The sequence below is a fragment of the Physella acuta genome, unplaced genomic scaffold (assembly GCF_028476545.2).
Source record: "Physella acuta isolate Inbredline_101_S28 unplaced genomic scaffold, ASM2847654v3 ptg001211l, whole genome shotgun sequence".
NCBI lineage: Eukaryota > Metazoa > Mollusca > Gastropoda > Physidae > Physella > Physella acuta.
In genome coordinates, this window is record NW_026732728.1 from 178,634 (window position 1) to 205,865 (window position 27,232).

General features: G+C 37.5%; 1 protein-coding gene across 10 annotated transcripts in view; it reads right to left on the reverse strand.

Moving 5' to 3' along the window:
* Positions 1-27,232, reverse strand: part of LOC131957130 (KH domain-containing RNA-binding protein QKI) — a 41,248-nt gene that overhangs the window by 5,183 nt on the left and 8,833 nt on the right. Inside the window, exons 3-9 of one of the 10 annotated variants that reach the window (XM_059321838.1) lie at positions 20,344-20,460; positions 14,948-15,091; positions 8,312-8,429; positions 7,006-7,047; positions 6,170-6,337; positions 4,594-4,896; positions 1,467-1,552 (exon numbers count right to left, since the gene is read on the reverse strand). In XM_059321838.1, the coding sequence (XP_059177821.1) occupies positions 1,479-1,552; positions 4,594-4,896; positions 6,170-6,337; positions 7,006-7,047; positions 8,312-8,429; positions 14,948-15,091; positions 20,344-20,460 (966 nt within the window). In that variant the 3' untranslated portion in view covers positions 1,467-1,478. Of the gene's footprint in view, positions 1-910; positions 1,553-4,593; positions 4,897-6,169; positions 6,338-7,005; positions 7,048-8,311; positions 8,430-8,542; positions 8,646-14,947; positions 15,092-20,343; positions 20,461-27,232 lie in introns of those variants that run through there. The other 9 variants (XM_059321840.1, XM_059321837.1, XM_059321839.1 and 6 more) reach the window with 9 other exon arrangements.

Here is a 27,232-nt window from a genome sequence, read left to right on the forward strand (position 1 = left end):
AAGTGGCTATTAAGTAAATCTATAAATGGGATTATATTACATGGTGCTTGTTGGAGTGTTTTGTTGGTAAGGGGGAAGTCATTCATTAATCAATTGTTTCAGTAAAAGCATTAAATTTTATTAATATTATTACTGAGTGCAATTAAAAGTAGCAAAATGGCAGAATTAACTGTATAATTGTTTTGCATAAATGATTAGGCTAACTGAGTTAAATAACAGTTTAAAATTAACACATCTAAAGTTATTGGTGTGATGGAACAAGATATCTAAAGCATTAATTCAGCACAAATTATGGTTTAAATGATGGGTTTTATAAAAACTGTATAAATATGAATAAATCAATACTGCAGAAAATAAACCAATTTAACATGCAGGTGGTACCATGCAAGATGAGAAGACAGACGTAAAGGAAGATGAATTTTGTGGAGAGCTAGAATTTTTTTTTTACATAAAATAAAATTGTCAGGTCACCAACTTGAACCTACATGATGGGTGGGGTTGGGGGGTTAACTACTGTCTACTTTTAACACAAAGCCATGTTAAATAAAACAAAGCAGGGTAAGGTTAGATAACTAGAGGTTGTTTAAAAAAAAGAATGGGTAGTAAAAAAAAAATTTCAGCCATTTTGACTATAGAACAGAATGGAAACTATATCGCTCAAGTGTACCTTAACTCATGTGGGAAACAGGTTTACTGCTTAATTAAAGTTTTTTCTTGTGTAAAAATTTTTTAGTCATAAGTTATATGGTAGGTATTTTTTATTTATTGGAATTTTTTCTTAACTGTTTAAATTTTTGTTACTATATTGATTTAACAGCTTTTATATAGGAAATGTTAGTCTATACATTTTAAAATATCCTAATATATTTGTTTTGTGTAATAATAACATTTTAAGAAAGACACTTAAGAATAATTGAAATTTGGTTTTATTTTTTAAAAATATAGAAAATATTGACAACAATTGCACAAGTTTTGTGTGTGTATTTTTTCTTTTGATTTGACAATCAATTTGACGAAACAACAAAATGTGGAGAGAATCACACTCTACTGTCACATTTTTAAACAAAGGCATGGACTCTTATAAGGCTTTACTTTTATAACTCTCATAATAAAGTTGAAATATCAAGTAAATAATGCTGTATGTTGAATATAAGCAAATAATTCATATTTTGGATCTCATTCATATAAAAACCTATTATTCAAAGTAAACAAACTATGAACTGTTTTCATAAAGTGAAAACACCAGTTTAACCAAATGGACAAGGCATTTTTTTTCTTTTAAAAAAAATTGTCAGCTTATTATTTCAAAGCTTTTCAAACAATTTTTAAATTTAAAAAAAAATGCTTTTTTTTAAATCCATAATTTTGGGTCATCCTTATACGCAAGGGACCATGAGAGAAGAGCAGGCTGTGAAAACAAAGGTTTGATAAGCAGGTGGACATGACATGGTAAAACCTCAACTAACCTGTAACACACATTAAGACAATGAAACTCTAGTATAGGGGTGAGCCCTGACTCCCTCTAATGTCCTTCTCATCTTTGGGACGGCACCTATGAATATCCAAATCAGGTGAGTACATTCATCAAGTTAATTCAATTCATTAAGTTACCATCTTTCGACCGAGCACCATTTTTCTTTAACAATTTTTTTCTTCAAACAATCATGAAATTATGAAATAAAACAACATGGAAACATGTATAAAATAAGGATGTTCTATCTGCAATTATCAGGGAAAAAATACATAAACATGACATGAATCAATAGTTTCAGTTCCATATGGAAGCACAATAATAATGTAAACACAACAAGGAAAGTAAATCTATACTTTAAAACTACAGAACAAGGCAGCAACTGGTAAACATAATATAAAAGCAATAAAATTCTGCACGAGGGTAATGAAAGCAGATATATACAGTATGGGTGGCATATCCCCTGGTCCCTGGCAACAAATAGAGGCTTGGTGGACCCATTGTCTAGTAACAGGACAACCAAAGTTACTAAAAGCTTGTAAATAAAGAGATAAGTGGGGGGGAAGAATAACAAAATAAATATGACTACACTTGAATAAAAACTGGCCGCTCTGTCCCAATATAATTGTAAAGGTAATTACTGGTCGAGAGGGAGCTTGTTTGGAATAACAAAATAGATCACAGCCCAGATATTTGCACTTTCTTTGTTTTAGTTGTTTTGTTAGATGTTAATTTAATATAAATGTCAGGGTACTTCTCATGTCTACAATTTACAGGAAGTGCATCCACCTTTTAATTTATGCATCAATATCTAGGTCAAATTATATTAAAAATTTAAACTTTAATGAAACAAAATATGTAAACATTTAACATAGATAAAATGTAGACATGAGAAGAAATTTGATTACTTTAATTAGTTGCTTAATTAGAAAGTTTTGTTATAGAAGAAATATATAACAAAGTAGATGGCTAGTGTTAAGAAACCAAAAATAATAAAAATTGTTAGAAGCTCCAGGAGACATGCACAACAAATAGCTGGAAACACCAGGTGCTTAAATGGGACAACATACAATATATATCAGGCTTGTTATAGATTTTTTTATGAATAAATAGGTTAAATATATTAGAATACAATTTGTTTAAATACTGTGAAATATAATACAATTTTAATTTTTTTAAAAATTAAATCTCATTTAAAGTAAAAAGAATTACTTTTTTAACAAATTGACAAGTTGAAATATTTATTTCTGTACTTAAGTTCAAATGTTTTCATTTTCAGATGTTAAACTGCAACAGTGAAAGAGCCATTGTATAGTAGTGAGTATTGTAATTTTTTTTTTTTTGGCAGTTGAATATAATTCTACAGTACTTATAAGATTAAAATTTAAATAAATAATTTCAATGAAGTATGAACTAAATTCTACTTTCAAAACACAGATAAATTAATTCATGCACTAACTTAATTTAATCATGCAATTCTAGTTAAACTGTCACACGAAGAATAAATACAGTATATTTACAGTTAAAGCATGCAGTATTATGTATAGTATATACAAATTACGCCCTCTTCGGCTCTTTGTACTAGTGTTACTTTATGTTATGTTACGGAGTTTAATTTAATTAGTTTATTATGCAGTCATGCCAAAAGTATTTTAAATCCATAATAAAATATATGGCAAAATGTATTTAAGACACATATGAATTTCTTTAAACAAGTTGAATTTTATATACATTATTTCTAAGATGTGTGGCAAGATTTCAGCATCTGAACATGAATATTTATATCCATTGAGCAGATCTATAAATATATAATTGAGCAAGTTTTTTACAGGAGAAAATAAAGGATCTATAAAATCTATAAATATCTTTCAATATGACAACATAGAAAAGTAGGATATAGTTAGCTACAAGTACAAGTGCATAGTAAAGAGTGCACAGTAGCAATGAAAGAAAAATATCACAAAAACTATCTAAACAACAGAAAAAGTTTAGCACAAAATAATGCTCTATTCAAGAAAAAAAGCGTGAACAAATATTCAACAGCACTACAGAGGCGATATCGTTCTACCAATACATAATTTTAACAGTGAGATCACTAAGGTTTTTTTTTTGTTTCAAAATATGAAAACTTAATTCATGCATAGCATCAAAATTTTGGGAATGTCTGGGCTTCTAAGCGTATGCAGGCAAAGGAAACTCCAATGTATGGGCAAAGTGGATTTGATGGTGTCTGACTTGTGGACTGCATATCATAAGTTTCACAATGTACTTAATTTCTTTTCACCAAAGTTCTTACACAAAATCATTGTTTCTAAGGTAATGAAATTTATGAAAATGAGATTTATGGGAATGTTGAGTTTAAACAAAAAAAATTGTTATCTCTACAGTAAAAATAAGTGTAGCTAAAACAAAATTTAGCCTACAAAACTTTTGGCACTCTAAGTAGGAGTACAAGTCTGGTTCTAATGAACAGCAAAACAAAAAAGTCAGGAAATTCAAGGGGAAATCTTTCTCTATGAAAGATAAAAAATCACAACTACACACAACACTTGACTATTTTTTCTTATAATGCACAAATTCCTAAACCAGGATCTTTTGCACCCACAAGGTCCACTGACACTAACAATCAAATTGATTTTCTTAAATAAAATCTTGGCAATCAAACAAAACAATGATCAAACACAACATTGGCACAAATGTTTGCATGGTAAAAAAAAATGAAACATGTATATGATTGTCAACAGTGTGCTCATTCCCAGAGTAAACAAATACTGGATGGCAACCAACAGGAGACAATGTTTAAAGGGTCATTCATTGAGCAGGTTGAACAGTCAATGCATCACTATACTTATTTAAATGCAAAGGTTCACAATGGTTAACAATATCATGACTAACATTCATGATAAAACAAACTGGATTGATGGATTTCTTTTCAACAACAAATCTGATGGAGGTTTCTTAAATAACTTATAATACCGTATGGTTTATAAGATGAAAGTTAACTAACGTCAAGTTCTTGGTATATCTATGAAAAATACAAACTAGTTCAACAAAGTAATTCTACAATTAAGCAAAGAAGTCATGTCACATTCCTGTGATAAAATCACGTCTAACAAACATACCCGCTTGCGCCTGGTCGAGGTGAGTCTGGTATTCAAAAATGGAGGGTGTCCCCGCGCCGATGCCGTATGGGTCCATTGGTGAATGCATGCCTGAGGTAACACTCATGGTGTAAGGATTGTACATAAGTCCAGTGTGATCCCCTGGGGGTGAGACCAATGGTGGGGGTGCTCCGTTCATGCTGGGCTGGCTTGTTGCAACAACTTGTGGTGGGGGAAGGCGAGGTGCGAGTATGATAGGGGCACCAGTTGGTGTGGGGGTTCGCATTTGAATAGCGAGGGGCTGAGCAAGGTAGCGGGCGTGTTCTGTAAGGAAAAAAAATTATACTTTGATGACATTGTGTCGGTTAATTGAAGGAAATACATTATCACAGATACAAATTAACATTACTATACTGTTTTAGAACAATTATCCCTCATACAGGCCAATAGCAGAAATGAGACATTGAAGGCATCACTAAATGGGGGAGGATAAAATGCATGCAAAAAAGTTGCACCTAGTAAAAATTTAGTATTTCTACAGATGGCCTATAATAAAGCAATAGTACTAAAACATGCTTATAAATGGGTGATCTAGGCTGGTCAATCTATGGGGAAGCTGTAGATCTGTCATTTTGTAGTAGTGGCCAGATTTCTCTACATTCATTTTTAAATGTTCAATTTTGTAAATAAGGCTAGTCCTTACACTATTACTTGTTGAAAAGGTTTATGGTCTAACACAGACCAAAGTACTTAAACATGATCTCTGGTTAGTCTTTAAGAAATGTAATGCACAAAAATCAAGATCTACAACTCCATAAAATGTGACAAATCAAGAAGCTTGGATTATTTTCCTCAAACAAAAGCAACACAGGTATTTTACAACAGAAGCTGCCAAATTTTGAATTATATTATTTTTGGAAATTTATCATATAAGATTTGAATATGCCAAGTGCCATTAGTTAAATAGCTTACAAGGGGGAATTTTCAAATTTCTTGGAGGCTCCAGGCACAAAACACATTACAATTATGGCAAGAATACCACACGACCAAAATCTCTGCATTTCAAACATTAACTGTTTAAAATACTTAACTATACACACATACCTTATACAAATCAGTTAGTCTTTTTTAGTAGGGTTAAATGCATGAGTTGCATTGAGGTCAATTATAGAGTTAAATTCAAAATGCACAGCTCTTATTTTGCCCATATAAATTGTTGCCCATATAATAAATAAAATACAAGTAATTGTGGCTTTCTTTTTACAATTATATAACTGACCTCACTACATCTCAATGACAATATTTTTTTTAAAATATTGCCTTAATGCTATGCATACTTGCATGTTACCTAAAAATTTAGTCCAGAACCTCTTCATTATATGGTGGTAAATTTAGAATAGGGAACTTGGAATATCTTAAATTATTACATTTAGAAATGGGATAATGTGGTAATTTGTTTACTTCTTTTTCCAGTAAATTTTTTTTTAATCTTTCACTCATTTTTATTTGAGAACTTTAAAAATGAAATGATATTCCACTATATAATTCTGAGGTGAAAGTTGTTAGGAATAAATGAATAAATTAAATATCTGTGTACCCGAATAATCTACAGAAAAGGAACGCAACAAGGACAAACCATCTGAGAGGGAGCTTGCCCCGCTAACCGGGACCAAATGAGGCATCTGGCCTGGGGCGCGAATTCCCGGTTGGCCCGGGTGGCCTGGGGGAAGGAACATGGGCATCCCGCCCAGCTGTAGGTGGGCTTCTGTGGGGGTAAGAGCAAAGCACACTTTGGTTAGGGATATACAGGGTAAATCAGTCAATACACATAAATAGCACTAAAAATCTAGCCAAACTGTTTCTGTACAAAAATTGATGGGGTTTTTCGGTTTCTTTCTTTTCTCAACTTTGTAACTAATTTTACTGAAAATTTCCGTGAAAATTCTAGAAGCAGCTTTAATTGGGCTTCAGTGTTTGTTTTTCATGTTAATTTTATTGTAAATTTTAAAAAATTCGTTAAAGTTAATTGATGCTCAAAGTTTTGGACAGAAAACAATTGTAAGTAAACAAGTGCAAAAAATGTGAATAAAATTCAATTGATATTAAAAATTAAACACTGAAACAAGAAATAAATGTGTGTAAGTTATGAGTCATACATTTGTAAAGGTTATCTTAAGGGTAAGATACATCTTTAGAATCTAAAAAAAAAACAACTGGACAATAATAAAGTGCTATGTCCACCATAATGAGAATGGTCAATACATAATGGTATTAATGCTTCTCTATGCCACATGGGTTAGCACAATCAAAAGAACACAACTGATCCAAAGCAAACTTTTCATGGCCATCGCCCATTCTGTTTCCTGGACAATGACCACTACTTAATTACTTAAGATCACTTGAGCCCGTTAAAAATCTTTCATTATCACTGACCAAAAGGGTTGCTCCATAAGCTTTCATTATGGTGGACAAAGCCTGAAAATATAGAAAGAAACATGGTATAATCAGAAATATGTGGGTGATAGCATGTCACAAGGCCTAGGATTTTACATGTTGAATTGTAGAAATGCTAGTGTAAAAATAATTGACTTGTATACAAAATTAAAGTAAATAATGTAGTGAAAATAATCACTTTAAATATCCCACTCGAAAAAGATTAACAATTAGCATTTGCTGAGCATTAAGCTTTAAACTGTGTAATAGTACATGTGAATGCGTAACTAGAATGTGAGGAATGTATTAAAAACTAAACAAGTCTCCAAAAGAACAACAGTTAAGCAATAACAGTGTAGTTGAATAACTATTTTGTAAATATAAGGAGTGCACAAACTTGTTACATTTATTCAATGAGGGAAAAATAAAGCATGGCTAATTTCACTACCTAAATAGTATAGAGTCATAAAAATGATTAATAGTCATGCAAAAAAAATTCTAACTAAACCAACCATGCAAAGCTGTTGAAAGTACATGTAAATGACATGGATAACCCTGGTTGACAAGCTTAGTAAATGGTTTTATGTGGAATCTTGTTCTATAACAACATTCTCTGATGGTCTTCTACATGAGTTGGTTTTAAAAATGGGGGAAAACAAAAGCCTTAACCTCAAAAGCAATAATATTTAAGCAGAATATACATAGGGGTGAAAGGAAACCTTTGGCTAAAAATAAAAATGTAGGCCCAAAAAATTATTCGCTTCAAATATTTGTTTAGAAAGGGTGGCCGTAACCGGTATTTGTTAAAGAACTTAATGAGCCTCATGAGTTCTCTTGTCAAACCTGTGCTAGAATTAAGATAAATTATTTCACATGCAATGAACTATGAATGAAAAAAACTATTTTCTAAACAGGTACATATATCTATACATAGGATTTAGTGATCTGATTGGACAGCTTTAAGAAATTACTTCACTGATAGCTTTTTTTTTATTAATATAAACTTGAATTTTATTTGAAAACAAATCTTGTGTTAGCCCAGTGGATTAATATCGAAACAATATGATAATATCTCCGCTGTCCATTCACCACTACAATATAATAACCAATGCAACCCAGTGTATTGAGACAGAAATAAATGAGCAGCAAATAAGGTAAGACCACATCTCATCAATAAAACAAGCCAGGCACCGCACACTGCTAAGACACAGGAGAGAGAACTGAAACCGATTAGCACGAGTAGATAATAGGTGGGCTAGAGCGCGATTGCTGGAAGACGGGTAGGGCAAACTCCGAGCACACTTACGACCAGGCACTGAGTTCTGGGACGGTGAGGGTGAAGGCTTCGTTGTATCGCGGTATGTCCCATTAATTATAGCTAACTCCATGAGTTGGCGTTTCTTTAGGTCATCCTCGCCATCAGGCTATAGGGGGGAAAAAGCGAAGGATTACGGGTTAGTGAACTTAAACAAACTGGTTAAAACCTGGTGACTCGGCCGCCCGGGGCAGCGCGGAGGTCACCCTCTTCGGGACTTACGTGCAAACTGAGCAGGGTGGAACAATTTAGCATCTCTGTATGTGCCGTTCATGATTGCTAATTCCATTAGTTGTCTCTTCTTCAGGTCATCTTCACCATCAGGCTGAAATAAAATTGGCAGTTAGAGCATAGCCATCCCTGCTGTAGAGGTTTGAACCTGGTACCTCACAGTACTCACACCCCATACAGATAGGAAACCTGCTCAAGATTACAGACAGACCTAGGAGGAAATGCATAATTTCTGCACCTTTTGAAGGATCTAACTATAGCCTAAGAGGTAAAAAAAAAAACTGAATGGGGATAAGAAGGTGAAGTAATGTTCACCTGTTTTAAATGCTTCAATGCTGCCTAGATGTCATAACTCTATCTTGTGATAAATGTGGCGTAAGTGTCTGCATGCAAGCGGGAGTTAGAAAAATTCTAAAGGCTTGTATGAATTATTACAGCACAAGAATCCTGTGCACCTTTTTATTGTGTTCCATAAATACAGAAAATATTTACTGGAGTACAACTTCAAGGGAGGTAATTATGTATGAAAGTAGCAAGTCCTGTTTTACTGCTTTCCCTTTGAGTTGGGATTCCGGGGGGGGGGGGGGGGGGGGGGGGGGAAACAAGAGAAAACAAAAAAAAAAAGAAAAATGGAGAGATGGGCTGATACAGTGTTTCTGACAACTGTCAGGTCCCATCAACTGTGAAGCAGATGAGTGTGTGTGTGTGTGCTGGTACGCCCTGGGTGAGTCCATGTTGGCTACAGGAAACAGTGCTTCCCTTACAACAAGCAGATGTTTCAGTTAGGTGTCCAGTTGCTCCTGCTGGCTCAACTGACCAATAACACTGCTCTTAGACTTGCACATAGTATGTTTGTATTATCCAAACATTAAATAAATGTTGAACATATGGATTTTCAACTAAATAATCCTCAGTGGCTATTTGCTTTTCTTTCACTAGATCCAAAAACAATAAGACAATGTTTTAAGTTTGCACATTACAAGCCTTTTCTCTTAAGATAGAGATTGTAAAAATGCTGGTTACTAAACAGAGTTTGATATCTCTCTCCCTTTCTGCCTGACCATTACGTTTTAATTCAGCTACATTTGATCTGATATTCTTTATTTTTACCAGCTTTCTCCGGTCTAAATAAATAAAGCAATGCTAGACCATTCAAATAAGACTAGGCTTCTAAATAATTCACAATAGTTAGGCCATCATTACTACTAACAGGAGTTGGTCTAATGCCAGTCAAAACAGCGAACCACTGGCCATCCAACAACACGTATTGTACAGGCCATTATTGCTAAACGTAAAAATGTCAGTGCGAAAGAAGGAAATGTAGAAATTTGACGGATAATGGAGATTCTGTTACTGGCGCGAGGAGTGGAGGGGCGGTGATGGTAGATAGGGGAAAAAGTAGGGGGAGGAAACCGGTGCCAACACAAGGCAGCTTGTTACATGTCTCCCCGGAACATACTCGGGTCTTGTCAAAATACAAAACACACAGAAGGATAAGGGGACGTAACGAAGGCGCTTAGTTTAGCTGGCCTACAAATGCCGAGACTAACAGCGAGGGTTATTTAAAAAAAAAATAAGACTAGCATTCAATGTATTGAGTTACCCATTTTTTGTGTGGAGAGAAACTCGAAATAAAATATCCTATTACCATACGACTGGACTAAAAAAAAGGGGGTAGACAATGTTACCGGGGAGGGGAATTTAAGCTGGCCATTTTATTGTAGCTTTTACCCGTTAACTGACACGTGTGACAACAGACGAGTGAGTACAGAAGAGCGAGCAGGTCACGTGGGTCGGGGGGAAAATGTTTCACTTTACAACTTAAAATTGCGATACGGTGAAAAAAAAGGAGAAGGGGGTGTTAAATGCCGACCTTGACCGATGTATGAGAATGTCTATGAGTGTGTGAGAAGTGTCCACCGCTTGCTGATATCATGAGATATCGGAGGAATAAGGTAAACATTCAAGCTTGTTAAGCGCTATCGTCACAGCTAAAAAAAAAAAAAAAAAAAAAAAAACAATGGCTATTGTCGTATTGCGAAACTACACGCGTGTCACCACGATATGAACACGGCTGAATAGTAGTCACGGCTACCGCAACACGGCTGTACAACAACGGCTACCACCACACGGCTGTGTAACAACGACTACTGCTACACGGCTGTGGTGTCCCGACTGTGAGTGAGCTCTTAGAATGTTTGTATTCCCCAGTACTCAGTTTATGCAAAAATGGCAGTGCTAAACTTCTCAACAGTAGCCGAATAGGCACGATAAGGGAGATAAACAGTGGAGGCTGGTGATAAGACAAGGGAAATAAGCCTGCTGATGTCAACGGCGCAGACCGAGATTACCTCCCCCTCGGTTTTTGTTTTTTTTGTAAACCCAGAAGTCGGGACATTTATTACCCGTGCAAAGATTGGGGTTTCCCTATGCCAACGTAGTTACAACATTAATTAAACGCCGGTGTGGGTGCTGAAGAATTCTTTGTTTTCCGCGGGGAGGGTTCAAAAGTTTACCTAAACGAAACCCCGTGGCATACGATGTAATATTACGAGGGGTGACTATACTGGCACACGATGTAATATTACGAGGGGTAACCATACTGGCACACGATGTAACATTACGAGGGGTAACCCTACTATCTGCTCTAACACTGCGGTCACACAGAAGCCTTAGATTGTCCGGTACGGGCCGTTATCTTACTTGACCGATGGTTAAATCTTGACGGTGATGTGGCCTGGCGTCACTAGGCTATCAGTAGGATATGGTCACCTGCAGATAACGCTGACCACTGGGATTAACTCATGAATACTACTAAGGCTGATACGAAAGAGAATTACAGACTGACGTATTTAAGCGGACGATTTTTACCGTGTGACTCAAATAAAAAGTTTAATACGAAAAAAAAATCCGTGATTATAGACTAGAGAAAAAGATTTCAAAACGAGTAGTAAAACTAAAACGAATGTTTATCCCGAACAATTTATACAAAAGTGCATAGGGCCGGCCAACTTTTGAAGATATCTTAAAAAAAAAAAGTTCCCTACTTTAGCAAGGAAGGCTACTTGAGCTTTTTTAAAAAAAAAGGGGAGAGAAGAGCAAGCGAAGGGACATAAATTTCCATTTAAGTGATCTCCTCTCCTCAATGAAATTCTATGCTCAAACAAATGCAATGGGATTTTGAATGAATCCCCCGATGTTCTTTATTTACAGACGGGAGAAAGGGCTGGGGGCTAATGAAGCAATAATGACCCTTGCCTGTGAGATGGACATTTACACCGCTGGACATTCAACACTCGCAGATGGACTTTGAACCAAAAGATGAGTAGAACATTTGAGACTTTTGTTCTAGAAACAAACTTGCGGTTCAGTTCTTGTAAAAAGATGTTGTAATTAGGCCTTGCTGTTAGAATCGGAACTTTAACACTTTGGAAACCAAAAGATGAGTAGAACATTTGAGACTTTTGTTCTAGAAACAAACTTTCGGTTGAGTTCTATTCTCGAATTATGTAAAAAGATGTAGTTGTAATTAGGCCTTGCTGTTAGAATCGGAACTACAACACTACATGGAGTTAAACAACACAAGTGAACCAGTTTTACGTCTAGAAGTCAGCTGCAGATTCACCGAGCCCGTTTTATCAAGCAATGCCCACCCTAGGTAAAGATAAGCACAGCTTGTTACCCGCGGCAATAGGCACTAGACATAATAAGGTAAGCGCTACTTTACCTGGCGCCGTCTTCTCTTCGCACCACTGACAGCAGAAGAATTCAATCTTTATTAAACGCTATGGACGAGCAAACACAGTAGCTGATATGACTTCCACATGTGGATAAATACCACATGTTCGAACCCCATAACCTTCCCATATCCCACTCTACCTATCTCACAATTACCACACGAAATTTTTCATCATTAAATATAAACCCAAGTATTGTAATATATGTAACAAGACATTTATTGGAGGGCTGCAGAAAATGATATATGGATGAGAGTTTAAAGCGTTATTTTTAAGTCAAAATAATGAAGTTTAAATCCAATCCCCCAGTGGGTGGTATTTTCAAGTGTTTGACAACGAATCTCTTCCACCAGCAGAGGTTTTGGTGAACTACTAGACACCCTCAACCCTCCCTGCTTGTGAGGACAAGGCCAAATACTCTTAAAGTTCTTTTATTTCACCCATTTTTATGTAGATTTTGTCGAGTTGGTTTTATAAGAGAACTACCGACCATGTGCGGATTTTCTTAGGTAATTTGACCATTTGTTTTAAGTTACCGTGTGTTGTCAGTTTAACTGTGCGACATGTAACGTAAGACCTACATTCTTAAGGGCTAAGGTTCAAGTTACACACGAAAGGGGTCAACTACTAACTCGGTTGGGTGGGTGGGTGGGGGGTAGGAATGTGTGCCTACACATTACTTGGAGGGATTTAAAACAAAAAAAAACAAGGCACGCAAGTCATGGTATCAACCATCTAAATGGAGTTATCCAACACCTAGAGAGTTCAATCCCCTACTTACAAGGGGGAGTAATCTAAAAGCTGTCTGGAAAGTACATTGATGAAGCAGATAAAAATCAAGGGAGAGAAAAACAAGAAAAAAAAAGAAACGTGACGAGCGAGGGCAACAAAGAAAGACGCGAGAGTGCCATAAAGATGACGAAAAATTAGAGGAACGACGCAGGGGGTGTACCGTCAAGGAAAGGATGATATATCCAGCATGTCTGAGTTGTTCCCCCTGCTGTCTGAAATTCTCATTACGGCCAAGACCTTCCAAATACCTAGAAAGCGAGAAAGTGAACCTTTCTTTTTAACAACGTAGAAATACCGAATGGTGAGACTATGGCGAGAAAGTGAACCGAGACTTTTGTTCTCTTCATCAATATAGAAAGACCGAACAGTTAGACAATACGGTCAAGTCTTTTCCCTCTCGTATACTTTTCAACTCGACAACGCCGAAATTCACTGGTCATTCTACAGCAACGGCATCTTTAAATTGTCGGCCTTGCTATCATCACATAAGACGGATATCTATCAGTTGCGAGAAGGGGAGGGATGGCAAAAAGACGTTAGAGGAATCTAAAGGTTGATGAAGAAAAGGTTTTTATAGACGCTCCTCTGCGAATGCACGCGATCCTGGCGTGTGCGTGCGAGCGCATATGAACAAGATTGAGAATCGTAACGAAAGCGACGAACACGTGAAGGCGTTGAAGCGTAGCTTGCCAAAGAATGATACATTCCAGAGATAAATTGATAGTTTTTTTTTCTCTTCTTAAAAAAAAAGTTGTATTCAAACAAAATGAGAATACATTGCTCAAATAAATCAATTTTCCAATCAAGAAAAACACGTGAAGTGAGCAAATTGAAAACGGATGTCAATTCTAGACGAACAAACTGAATTAACTAGCTCCTAATGGACAACCAGTTCTAACATGACTTTTTTTTATATTAATGGCACCTAGAGGCCTTTCATTTTAGTGCTTGAGCGAACCTTAAAATTTCCCCGCTCCGGGGTTGCCGGCGTGACGACGCCTGGAATACGGACGCCTCCACCGATTGTGTTTCTCGATGGCCAGATTTTTTTTATCCTGGCCAAGATATGACCGAAATACATCAATCATGATTAGAGATTACCCCAGCGTTTCTATAGATAAAATTAGACATCTCACCTTGCGTAATCGTAAATATTTTTAAATGAACACATGCAATGCAGATACGTACATGTAGAGAAAATAAAACTTGGTTAAGTTTTTAAGTTACTTGTGGTTTTACAATAAACTAAAGAAAACCTTCCTGTATGTTTTTTTTTTACTTTTTTATTTTTCTCAAGCAAGTCGCAAAAGAAATAAGCTGCGATGAGTTGGCATCCCTCATTAACTGCCAACAGTTGCCAAACATGAAACACAGAAAGCTGAAGCTACACCGTGAACGCTGAGATCACCTCTAGCCCCTCCCCCACCCCTTCACACACCCCCACCCCACAACATCAGGCGCAGATGAGTGAACCGTCTGTTGGAGGGGGGCTCCACAAAGAAATACCAGGCAGTAAATAGCAGGGGCAAAAAAGTGTAACTTCTGTTTTACTAGACGGGGGTGATACATCACCCGGCACCCAGCCACAGCGCTGGCATGGTAGGGAACAGATGGGGACATTTTTTTATACTGCTGACCATGTCAATAACAGTACTAAAAATGTACATGTCCCAATGATAGCAAAATCAGCTATCCATATAATCATAAAGTAAAAAAACAACTAAATCAAAGCCTAAGCTAAACCTCATGAAGCATATTGCATCTCACTACCTTCTAACCCCCAAGTAGATCTAGTAATTTTAAGCCTAAACCCAAAAGTGCCCACCCCCTCCCCATATCCCGTAAATAGAGTAGAAAATATACTCACTGCAGGGACTAATAATTTCTTGACCTCCTCTTTAGCTTTCTGTAATTTAATCTCCCCTCTGTTTCGTGTGTCCTCCACTGTGATGAGGACATGGAGTTCCTCGTTTAAATGTTCCCAGTTGGCTTTACCCCTGTTTTGGTCCTCCTGGTGGGAAGGCAAAAACAGTTAAATATATCTTTTGCTACAACACAAGACTCGATTTAATTATAGAAATACCAATATTCCATTCAAGGCAACAACAGTTAAATATAAAATTTCATAACACAAGACTCGCTTTAATTATAGAAACAATCTTTCACTCATGACAAAAACCAGTTAAATATTATCATGTCATAGTTGACACAATACAAGACTCTTTAATGATAGAAATACTAATCTTCTACTCAAGGCAAAAACAGTTAAATATAAAATTTCATACCACAAGATTCGCTTTAATAATAAAAATACCAATATTCCACTCATGACAAAAACAGTTAAATATATCATAGTTGCTACAGCACAAGACTCGATTTAATAACAGAAATACCCAATATTCCACTCATGACAACAAAAAAACATAAACATGGATACGTTTTTACAAAAAAAAAAAATTTGTTAATGATATTTAATTGATACGGATGGTTATAAAACAATAGTGACCTACAAATAGGGCCTAAAGATATTTCCTTGAAATGAAATTAAAAAAAAAATTGCATTGATTAAAGTAAAGATGTGCTGTGTTGAAATTACTAAAAGTTAAAGGAAATATTAAGTAACTACGATCTGATTGAGAGTTCATGCACAAACAAAAACAAATCCCAAGTACAATAATGATCAAAACAAATGTGAATCTAAACAGCCAAATTACTCGTGTGACCAAACACAAGTATAGTGGAAACAACTGTTACTCTCAGATACTTTTTTAGATGAGTGACTTCAAAACAAATCTATACGACTATCTAAATAGCCAAATACTCATGTGACCAAACACACAAGTATGCAGGAAACAACTCTTACTCTAAGATTCTCCTTTAGATGAGCCAACAGAATGCGATGGAAATCAATGACAAAGCACGTCATGACGTAAGGGAGAGAAGAAAAAAAAAACGATTTCTATGCATGTCCTTGTTTGACGACAACGGCCCAGACGATCTTGTCAGCGCTGGGTCCGTGCGGTAATTAATGGCAGTGACCCCTGCCCCCCCCCCCCCCCCCCCCCCCCCACTCAGCCACCAAAACATGTAGTGCCTGGATCAAACATCCGCGCTTTATTGAAAGTGAAAGAGCTTTTACCCGATCGATGGGACTGCCCGTGAGCAATTTGCACTGACATTCTCCCCCCTACTGGAGATCAAGCGCCCCATTGTGGTCAAGTCGAGAGAGTGCCGGGCTGTGGCGATCCCAGATCCATTACGGCACTGGGCTAATCAACGTGGGGATCACCATAACTAGCGGCTATTTAGGGTGTGGGCGAGGTAAAATTGGGATAGAAACTAATGTGGGAGAGGGAAAATTGGGATAGAAACGAAGGCGAAAATCGACATGTGTTTTTCTGACATACCATAGACCCTTATTCGGTTGGGCATAATATGAATAATCTAAAACAAAATATTTTAGTCATCAATTTTAGATTAGTGATTAGATCTTGAAGCGTAGTTTTGAGTCGAAATTTAGTTTATGACAAATGTTGGAATAATATTTCACAATAATGATTCTTCAATTAAATTTAACATAAAGTAATAGGTATTGGGTTGATCTTTGGGTTGAAAGATCTTGGACAACAATACTAATTACAAATATCACAAGTTTTGCTAATCATCGAGTACCTGTTAGTGTGTTAAAATTGTTGAAGGGAGAGGGGGTCGGGGTAATTAAGAGAGCGGATATCACGAGCACATCAGGAGGGCTACGTGTGTGCCGTGGTGAGATTACATCTGTCAAGTTGTTCTGCGTGTCACTGTGGCGAAGATCGCCCCCAGGACACGAGCTGGGTTCACCTGTTGGGAAACAGTACAGGAAGTTTTTACCTGCCCCTGCCAACTCGTGAAATACTACGCTACGCGAGGGCGAAAACAATTACATTTTTTTAAATGAGATAAAATTTTACGAACTAATTGCCCCAATGTAATTTCTCCATATTGTGGTTATTAAAAAAAAAAAGTTAAATTGTAGATCAACAAGTGAGCAGGTAGACGATTTTTTTTCTGACGTGATTCACCAGCATTATGGTTCGATGTTAAAACCTATCCCCCACCCCCACCCCACCCAAAACAAATTGAATGGAAAAAGTATGCACTACCCACAGATGGTCAGAGAAAACACGTACAAAGTTCAGATTTCTCACACTTTTGAAATAGATTTGAGAGCATTACACATTTAACGCCCCCTTTTACCATCATAAGAATAATATTTGTATTTATCCTTGGCATGGTCTCGCACTAGTGGGATCTATAATAGAACCGATATTTTTAAAAAAAAACTCAGGGCTAGCAGTGCCAGGTTAAACACAACACGACCCCCATCACAGGCTTGCCAAATTGGATAGCACGGCCAACGATTTTCTTTTTTAAAGATAGTGTTCAACAAGCAACTGTGTGTGAGAGAAGGGGGGGGGGGGGGGTAACGTTTAGATAAAAAATAGTAACGCCATCGCTCAATGTCGTGATATTAGGGAATCTCTAGGGGAAGAGTTCGACGCTGCTTAGAATAAGGAAGTGCTCAAATATGACGAGAAGTAATCTCTCTTAATTGCCGAGCAAGACGCCTTTATTCCTAGACGGAAGCAAGACATCTTTTTTATTGTTTTTAAAACGCTCACAAGAAACATTTTAAATTTAAGTTTTAAAAAAAAAAGTGAATTTGCTCAGCACATCACGAATGTTTATTTTTCTACTCTTGTGATAATTGCTTCAATCAACAATTAAAATTAAAAAAAAAAGATTTGTAAGGCCGCATGATCAACACTTAGGGTCGTATGGTCATGGTACGTGACCACACAAGACAAATTAACAGAAAGCAATAATCGGGTAAACACTATGGTCTTTGATGACAATGGAGTTATCGGACTAAAAGGATTCTTCGTTAAGATTGTTTGAAGACAATCAGTTTTTTATTTCTTTTTTAATAGTACAGAATCCATTAGTCAGCAATTACTTAGAGTGCTAGGCAGCTATAAAAAAAACTGTATAGTAAACAATGGAAATGTATTGTCTTTGAAAACCATCTACAAACATTGTTGCCTGTTGTAAGATAGTTCGATCGGTCCAGTATAAATGTTCATAAAACAGTAATGTATTAGTAGTCACTCGTACAATACACGGACTATTAATACGGGGATGACCGGAAATAAGAATGGACAGCTGACCCAACGGATCAGTTCGTGTGTTCCATTAAAGAGCGACAAATCAAGAAATTAATGGGCCGGCATTCAGACGCAATTGGAAACTTGAACACGATAAGAGATTGGGGGGGGGGGGGGGGTGTGAAGGGTGGGGAATACCCGCAGCGAATCGTTGCCATATATTGACACAAGCAACCATTGTCCGGACATGTGTACTAAGGACCCCGGCGGCGCGGACAAATTATTCCGGTTTTTTTTTTGTCGACGGTCCGGGGCGAGACAATGGCACCGGACTGCCGGACAGATAGGTCGATGGACGCCATGTTGCATTATGCCGTACGGACCGTTACCATTCGGCCATGAGGAGAATTGATCCAAATGAGTCTGCGCTTGATCAGGCCACTTGGGCGAGTCTGGCGTTACAGGGGTTGAAATTGTCGATCAACGTGTTAACAAGTTTTTGGCTATAAATACATAAGGGCTGTATCGTGTACGACGGATGTATATAAACTGTGCTATTGTGGGTGTTGGGTGAGGGGGAGGGACTGAAAAGGGGTATGGGAATACTTGGAGTATGCATTTTAAAATAAAACTTACGCGAAAACCAGGATATGGGTTAGTTGTGAAGGTAGTCACGATTAATACCCCTTCCTATTCGGACAATGGCGAGTAAAAAAAAATGGATGCTTATTAGAATTATCACCAATCAATTGGATTGTATGCAGCCGTCTTTTTTTTTCCTCTCCCCGACAAAATATAAAGCCCCCGATACATATTGATTAGTTTGTAAGCAGCTGGGAGCTGGGCTACGTGCGCCGCCCTGAGACCCGGAAACCGGCGCCCTCCCCCTTCTTCGTGCGCCATGTGCACTACAAATTTTTGCTTTTATGTTTTCCCCTAATTTGGTTAATTGGTGTGTGGAGTTAATTTAGATTGATAAATTAGTATGCCTGCTGTAAATTTAGATTTACGATTGCTGGGCAAAGGAAGATGATTGGGTCCATCACGTAACGAATTGTAGACCGTGTAGACTCACAAGGGTAATTGTATAATAACATCAAACAATACATTACAAATGGCTAATTTGATTTTATATATTGATGCATATATTGCTGTATTGTATGGACAAGCGAGAAGTATACACAAAAAGCCATTTAAAGTGCTGGCAGTGGTTACGCTTGCTATGTTGGCGATCTAGGGGGGGGGGGGGGTCTTGTGACAGGGTTATTATCCTATGCCAGGACCGCATACAACTTTAATGACGCGGCATGGCCGAGAGAAAGCTAGTAGCCAATGCAGTGGTCAGCTTGCCGAGATCAAAGGTCAAGCGGATAAATCAAGAGTAAATCATGAGGGAGGGAATGGGTTGAGTAAATCATCGCGGAAGTTAGTCATGGGCGTGTTGCTATGACTTATTTATGTTGTTCGACAGTAGAGTATACCAAACAGACGAGACTCCGCAGGTTATGCTACACTACACAGCCGAAAGTTTCAAACACACCCAAAACCAACACACTTAACTGGGCATTATACTATAAACACCATCCGAGACTAATGAATACTGATGGCTGGATGAACATTACTACACTACAAACAAGAGCGGGCATTAACAAGTTTCCCTCTCAAACCTGACGGTCTATGGGGCAAGTGAAGTAGAGTTCACTTGTTTCTGTGACCTCGGCATATGAAGAGATAGTGTGGTCAGCACTATGCCCAGCCGCCTTTACTTTCCCTAACGTGAGTTAGGTACCCATCAGAGTTGGGTGGACTCAGGGACGGTCTACTGACTTGAACCCGGATTCGAACTCGAGACTTACGGGTTAGCAGTCCAGCACTCTACCGCTAGACCACTCCGTCCAGAGCGGGCATTGGCTACCAACAATTCCCGGACATCAAGACCGGACATGCACTTCTAACAAGACCATATATTCACTACAAACAAGATCGGACATTCACACCAAAAAATTGACGTTCGCCACAGATATTACCGGACATTCACAAGTCATAAATAATACTATACACGGTCTGGACAGAAAACGAGTTTTACAGCACTAACATAAAACCAAAAAACTCTTACCTTAGCTTTATCCCTCATTGAGCCCTTCCCTCTGACCATGATTTTACACCCTGTGAACTGTTCCAACTCTTTGGCTGTCATCCCCCTGGGACCAAGTATCCGACCGACAAAGTTGAACTGGAAGAGAAAGAGAAAAAAAAATAATTACACAAATGTAAACCAACTGTAAAAGCCAAGAAAAAAAAATTCAGGGGAGGGGGGAGTAATTATTTACTGCCAGCACAGAAAACGTGGGTATGGAAATGTGTATTGACGCGTGGAATTTAAAACAAAACAAAAATTCTTTTGAATAGAAAACTTGAAATTTTTACAAACAACTTATAACATGTCGATTGGGATTTTCAGCGGTGGAATTAAAATGCCTTTATAATTTATTTATTTTTTTAAATGTGTTGACAATATTTTCAAAGTTAGGAACCCTTCGGGGCATTTTTAACTTTTAAAACACGGGTTCCCAACCTGGGGGTCGCGACCCCCAGGGGGGTCGCGAAGGGCTTTCTGGGGGGTCGCCAACTGGTATACTAAACCCCTTAGTAATTTGATACAAAACATAAATATTTAGAAGAATTTTTGAAATTCGGCTTTACTAACATCACTGGAAAGGGAATAGAGAAGAAGCAAAGCGTACTGTACAAAGTTTTTCTCAGACACGAGTTTATGAAATCTTCAAAACTAAAACGTCATTTGAGACGAGTCATTCGAAACACACCAAAAAAGATATGGAGTTCTTTCGTCAGTATGAAGCTAGTTGCAAACGTCAGAGACTTGATAGAACAGGAAGTTTTCACCAAGGAAACACAGCATTTGTGCAAGCATCATATGAAGTCGCGACAGAAAATGCCAAGCAAAAAAATAAACACAATAAGAGAAAATCTCATCAAACGCTGCATGTTGAAGATGGTGAAGTTAATTCTTACATGTCTGTAAATGTTAAATAACACAGTTTTATTGAAATTAAGCTTTCACCATTAGTTGCTTTTCAAGTTGATAAATCAACAGACGGGAGTTCGTGTTCGCAGTTGTTGGTCTTTGTCTATATTCATTTAGATCAGGGGTCTCCAAACTACGGCCCGCGGGCCGTATGCGGCCCGCGAGGTCCTCTCATCCTCTCAAACTGGCCCCCGAACTGAAATTTGATAGTTAATGCGGCCCTCGGACTGAAAAGTTTGGAGACCCCTGATTTAGATGATAGCAAAGAAGAGATGCTCTTTTGTGAAGAAAGCATGGAGAAAATAAATACGTTTTTTTTTTAAATTGGATAATTAAAATGGGTTAAAACGGCTGTGAGGGTTTGTACGGATGGTGCACCATCTATGTTCCGTTTAGGTCAAAATCGAGCTTTCAGAAAGCAGTAAAAAAAAAGATTTAACTCCCTAACCTCTGCCCTCACCAATCGCCATCAAGACTCCATTGCTAGTATAAGTAGTAAATTATATAAAATCTGGAGCCTTCAAAGAACTGAGCAAAGACCTGAATAAAGATCCCGAGGTTCTGCTCTTCTACACAACAGTGCGCTGGCTGTCAAACAAATTGTTGTAAATTATGTTTTTGAATTGAAATCTGAAATCAAATTGTTCTTGGAAATGCAAAGGAAACAAGACCTTTTGGTATGCTTAAAACGACATAGAGTGGTTGGGGAGAGTATCATACCTAGCAGCATCAACATAAGCATAACCTGAAGCTTCAGGGAAAATGAACGAATATTATCACTCTCCATGATAATCTCGGGGCATTTTTATCAAAGCTGCAAAATCGGCGAAGAAAATAAATCTTGGAAATATTGTAAATTTGAGAAACTCTGCAGTGTGGTAGATGAATCTAATTGTGAGATAATTAAAATTTTGAAAGAAGAAATTTCTGGGCATCTTGAATCAAGTGTAAACGAATTGCAGCGCTATTTCTCTGAGCTGAAAAAAAAAGAATCTGCATTTACGCATTACCCATTCTCTTCTTCCCCCGATGTTGCCAGCATTCCCGATGAATTACAAGATGAATTCTTTGATTTGTAGAATGATTCCGAGAAAGATAAAAAAAACTGCACACTCAATTTTGGTGTAGTATTCACCAGTCATACCCAAACGTAAAATTGATTGACTTTTCGAGAATAGATTTTCAACACTATTTTTCGATTAAAAATAAAATTAAGATAATGATAATGACATAGGTTGGGGTTAACAAAAAAAAATTAATCACGAATGTTTAGTGAATAGTATGCAATTTTACTCATGTTATTAAAACAGTTATCAAGAGTAGTTCATATTGAAAGTCTACTAGAAAATGTTATTTTAGTGCTTATTAATTACCATACTAATTTCGGCTTTTTAATTCAATGGGGGTCGCGGGTCACTTAATTTTTATAAAAGGGGGTCGCCAATCGAAAAAGGTTGGGAACCACTGTTTTAAAAGAACACAAAAGACATGTAAGGGGGAGGGGGGGGGGGGGAAGCAGTATCAAATAAGTGCATTAATAAGGTGTTAAGAACAAGACACTTTGGGGGGTAACATTTAAATGAATAAAAAAATAATTTCCAAAAAAAGTATCACGTGTGATGGATTTAAAAAAATATATTTATAATTTAAATTACAGGTGCCACGTGACTGTCCTTGTCTTGTCCTTCACGGACGAGTTAATTTTAATATCTCGTGTATTTATGGTCGTGGATTTAATCCCTTCATGTTTTACACAGACGTGTATGGTCAGGTTTGTGTTGTTCAAGCCAGCTTGTGTAAATCTTTAATTACTTGTTCATCTCTTAGAGCATTTTTGTTTGTTTCGTCGGTATTAATTTTACTTGTGTAAAAACATATTTACTTTAAAATAATATTCACGATTGAGTCTAATTCGGTTATTGTATCGAGAATGCCAATGCTCACATGAAGAAACTACCAACATCTTTTCAATACAAGGCTCCATCTGATAAAGCTGATATTAAGTTTGTATAATCTCGTCCCTAAATCAGTGTTTGCTAAACAGGGTAACTAACGAAGTTAGGCACTTAAGATTGTTACTCCAGCAGTGGCAACAGCGGCTCCCCCCCCCCCTCGCTACTCGGCGTGGGTAAACAAAGAACCCACAGTTCGCTTACCTCGGTGCCAATAAAACTATCTGATGTCTAAAATTGTCCGTAATGGTTCATTCACAGTCTCAGCACGTGCAAGCGGTTAAGCACAAACGGCACAGTCCACCACACCTCCCCGCCTCCTACCCCCCCCCCCCCTCCCTTCCCTCCACACCGGTAAAATAACTTTCAGTACTAGCTATGAAGGGGTAGGGGGTGAAGTTTGTGTCTACCAAGAGGGCTAAAATATTTATATTTTTCAACACGGCTCGAATTACACTGCCTGCATCACGAGATGGCAGTATGTTGAAATCACGAGGCTTGGGTCGAGGAGTTGAAATCACGAGGTTTGGGGTGAGCAGCTTTAAAGAACGAAGAAAAAAAACGAAAATCACACGAAATGAGCTGGAACACGCACGATAAGAAGGCGAGGGCTAATATACCAGTTGTGCAAGTTTTAACAGTTGTTACAGTTGTTTTTTTCCTTAGCTTCCCATAAAGTCTTCTGATGGAGCTTGTGGTTAGTAGTCTGCCTAGAGTTGTAGTATGTGATTTGGAATCGTGTTTCTGTGCAACGCAAGAAGTGCTAGACACAAATAAATAACTGATTCCCAAAAGATGATTTTAGTTGGTTGGGTACATGTTTTGGTAGATGGGAAAAAAGCTCTCATGTCAGTAAAAAAAAGAATACGTAGTCCTTTTCAAGGCAGAAGCGGTATATCCGTTTTATCAGCTTTCAAAGCAAGCCAACTTAATTAAAAATATTAAACCAAAATAACTAGAAACGTCAATGACAATTTATATTTAAATTTAATTTAAGCAATGACTTGAACAACGACATGAGTTGCCGAATTATTTGTTAGCATTCTTAAGAAAACATAATTTGCATGTTTAAGTTTTAAAATGATGCTAAAAATAAAAATGCGTAGGAAAAGGTAACTAACTACAACAAAGAAATTATTGGAATAACAAACGCTTGACTTAGATGCCAATAACAACAACGAAAGTGTTTATTATAGATTTTTAAGTTGTTCGTTGCTCTACATATATAATTCGACCTTCCCTCCAGCATTAAAATCTAAAGCCATCCATCAAGAATTAACGGTAGTAAGGGAAAAAATTGAACTTTCAACCCAAAGCCCCGTCACATAAATCTATCTTTTCCTGTTAAGTCGGTCTAAAAAAAAATACGCATGAATTTTCCTGAGGCCACTCCCAGTCAAAAAACACTAACTTAACAGTCACTCCGCGCTTGTTGTTTTAGACACGGGCGACAGGAGTCGGGGAAGAAAGGGTTAATGTGAGTCGGGTAAGATGGGGTTTTTTATTTAAAAAGTAGACTCGCTACGAGCCTTAGCGAGGGCTGATGAAGGAGACATCGGAAACGAGCGCAGTCTCATTTGCCAGTTGTTCTCACGAAGTATGACTAATCCTAAACAGATAGAGGCAGATTAAACGCTCTTGGTAAACAAACGTTGAGGGGAAGCACGGGTTCAAAGCTGAAAGATACCCGCCCACCTTCCTGCTTTATGCAAATTGATACTTTAGATTTCAGCTCGGCTAGAAGTTACCTTTGAATACAAGCTAAATAATTAGGCGATTTGTTCCACGCCACGTAATTCTTTCAAGCCAGCGCGCCCGTTAAAAAAAGTAAACCCAACAGAACTGAACCAAAAAAAGAAAATTGCACACCGCTTTAAAAAAAAAGAGGTTGGACATTTAGAGTTATGGCCAGTGGAGTACAATTAATGTCTTTGTCTAGCGAACAGGAAAAGTTTGAAGTAAATCATTTTTTAAAACCCGCCTAAATCTGTCCACTTGCGTGAGTCAGGGTCTCCCATGATGCGTTGTTATAAAGATGTTAGACCTTGCACAACTGCACCATCATGACATGAGACTTAGGCAGCTACGTGGTTTTATGGCCATGTCCGTCTGAAACTTGGCTCATAAAATGGACATGCAAAAGACTTGGTAGGAAAAAAAAACAGGCGATGAAGATTTTAACATGTCAAGGCAACAGCGCTGCTGGAATTAGGGCGCCAGAAATAGAAAGCTGTAGAAACACGAGGCATTAACCGGAAGTGGGGAAAAGCTAACAATTAAAATTTTAAACCGCTACCAAAAAAAATGGGAAAAACTGGATTAAAATTGTTAAAATTGGTTAGAACTTTGAAACACATTAGCTGAAATTAGATTAAACGACGTTGAAACAATTAAAACAATTTAAAAATCCAGTTTGAATTTTTAAAAATTTAAAGAAAAAATAATTAAAAGATGCTTTCGTGAAACTGCTTTAATTGCTACGTAATGTAGCTTTTACCAAAAACGATTGGAATAAATTAATGTCAAGCTGTGGCACGTGCTGAAAGCCTGAATGATACTCATGAAAGATGCTTAATTAAGACGTGTTCGTCCGCTTGGTCAACACATCGTGTGGGGACCGAGGTCGAAGTTATTGGCATTAATACACACCCCTGTGGTCAATTTGTGGTCGGCAACATAATTAATAGTACTTCTAACATCTGCCAGTCATTACTCTAATGATGTAAGGTATAATTGCTAGGGGCTAATTCGTTTTGTAAGCAATATAGAAAGAAACAAAATATAATTATGAACAACAATTCTATGAGTATGAGCGAGACATAATTTCTGTGCAGGAGTACTATTTTAACCGTCGATGTTAATGTTAGTTACCCTGATAAAGTAGAGTGCGACACGCAAGTTTTTAGTATGCAATAACCCAAGCCGTTATTTATCGACCAGCAACTAACGGTAAGCCTGGCTTGACAACCCCAGCATACACCGAGACTTGGATTCTCGACATACTTTGTTATGTTTTCTTAATTTCACTTGACACATCTGATAAACAGCAAGAAGAAAAAAATACACGACGTCGGAGAGCTGTGCAAAAATAGAAAGAAACAACCCTCGCTAGACGTCTCGTTCTAAGAGCGATGTACATTGCAAGCCTCTTGGCATTACCCCATTATGACGTGGTGAACATCTCCAAAACTCACTGGGGAAATTAATTCCATGTGTGCCCGTGTACGCAGGCTAAAGAGGTGAACACGTGTGTAGAGTGGGTCTTAGATAACTATCTGCTTAATGACTCGTGTGGGAGGAAGCGATGCCTTATTTTTAAAAGTTGTTTAAAACTGCGAGGAAGCCTCGAGTGTTTAGCTATTACAATAACTTAACCACTACGAAAGCAAAAACTGAAAACGTTTCCAGGGAGATATGTTCATCAGTGTGTATAAAACATTACGTGTCATTATCTAAGATGTTCAATGTACTTGCACTACAGTTTTAATTGTACCGAGTTGCTTTGGGGGGGGGGGGGGGCTAAAGTCCCCCCCCCCCCGGTAGAAAACGGAATATGGAATTTATATAGAAAATATAGTTTTCACAGTGTCCCGTCCCCCGTCCCCCCCGGAGAAAAAAGTCTGGAAGAAACACTGATTTTACCCTAACTATATTTTAACTCACAACTAACGCAGCTGGGTTCCCTAAATGACACAAAATGTACTTAAATGTGTGTGCTTATTTCGTCTGTAAATGCCTGAGCCAATGTTAGCTTACCACCACGAATTGTAGACCAGCGTACACACAACTTTAATACCCATAATCTACACTGCAACTCTATACAAAGCAAGCCTGTTCAGTAAACTCCTTACCAATCACCCCAGTTATGCAATAGCATGTATATCAACCATGATATTTAACCAATGTCTTCCATATCAACCCCCATTTAACAGGCCACAGTACACTACTAATCTCCGCACCCATTCCCCCCTTCCAATAACTGTTTCTCCGTTGTAATAAAACCTATA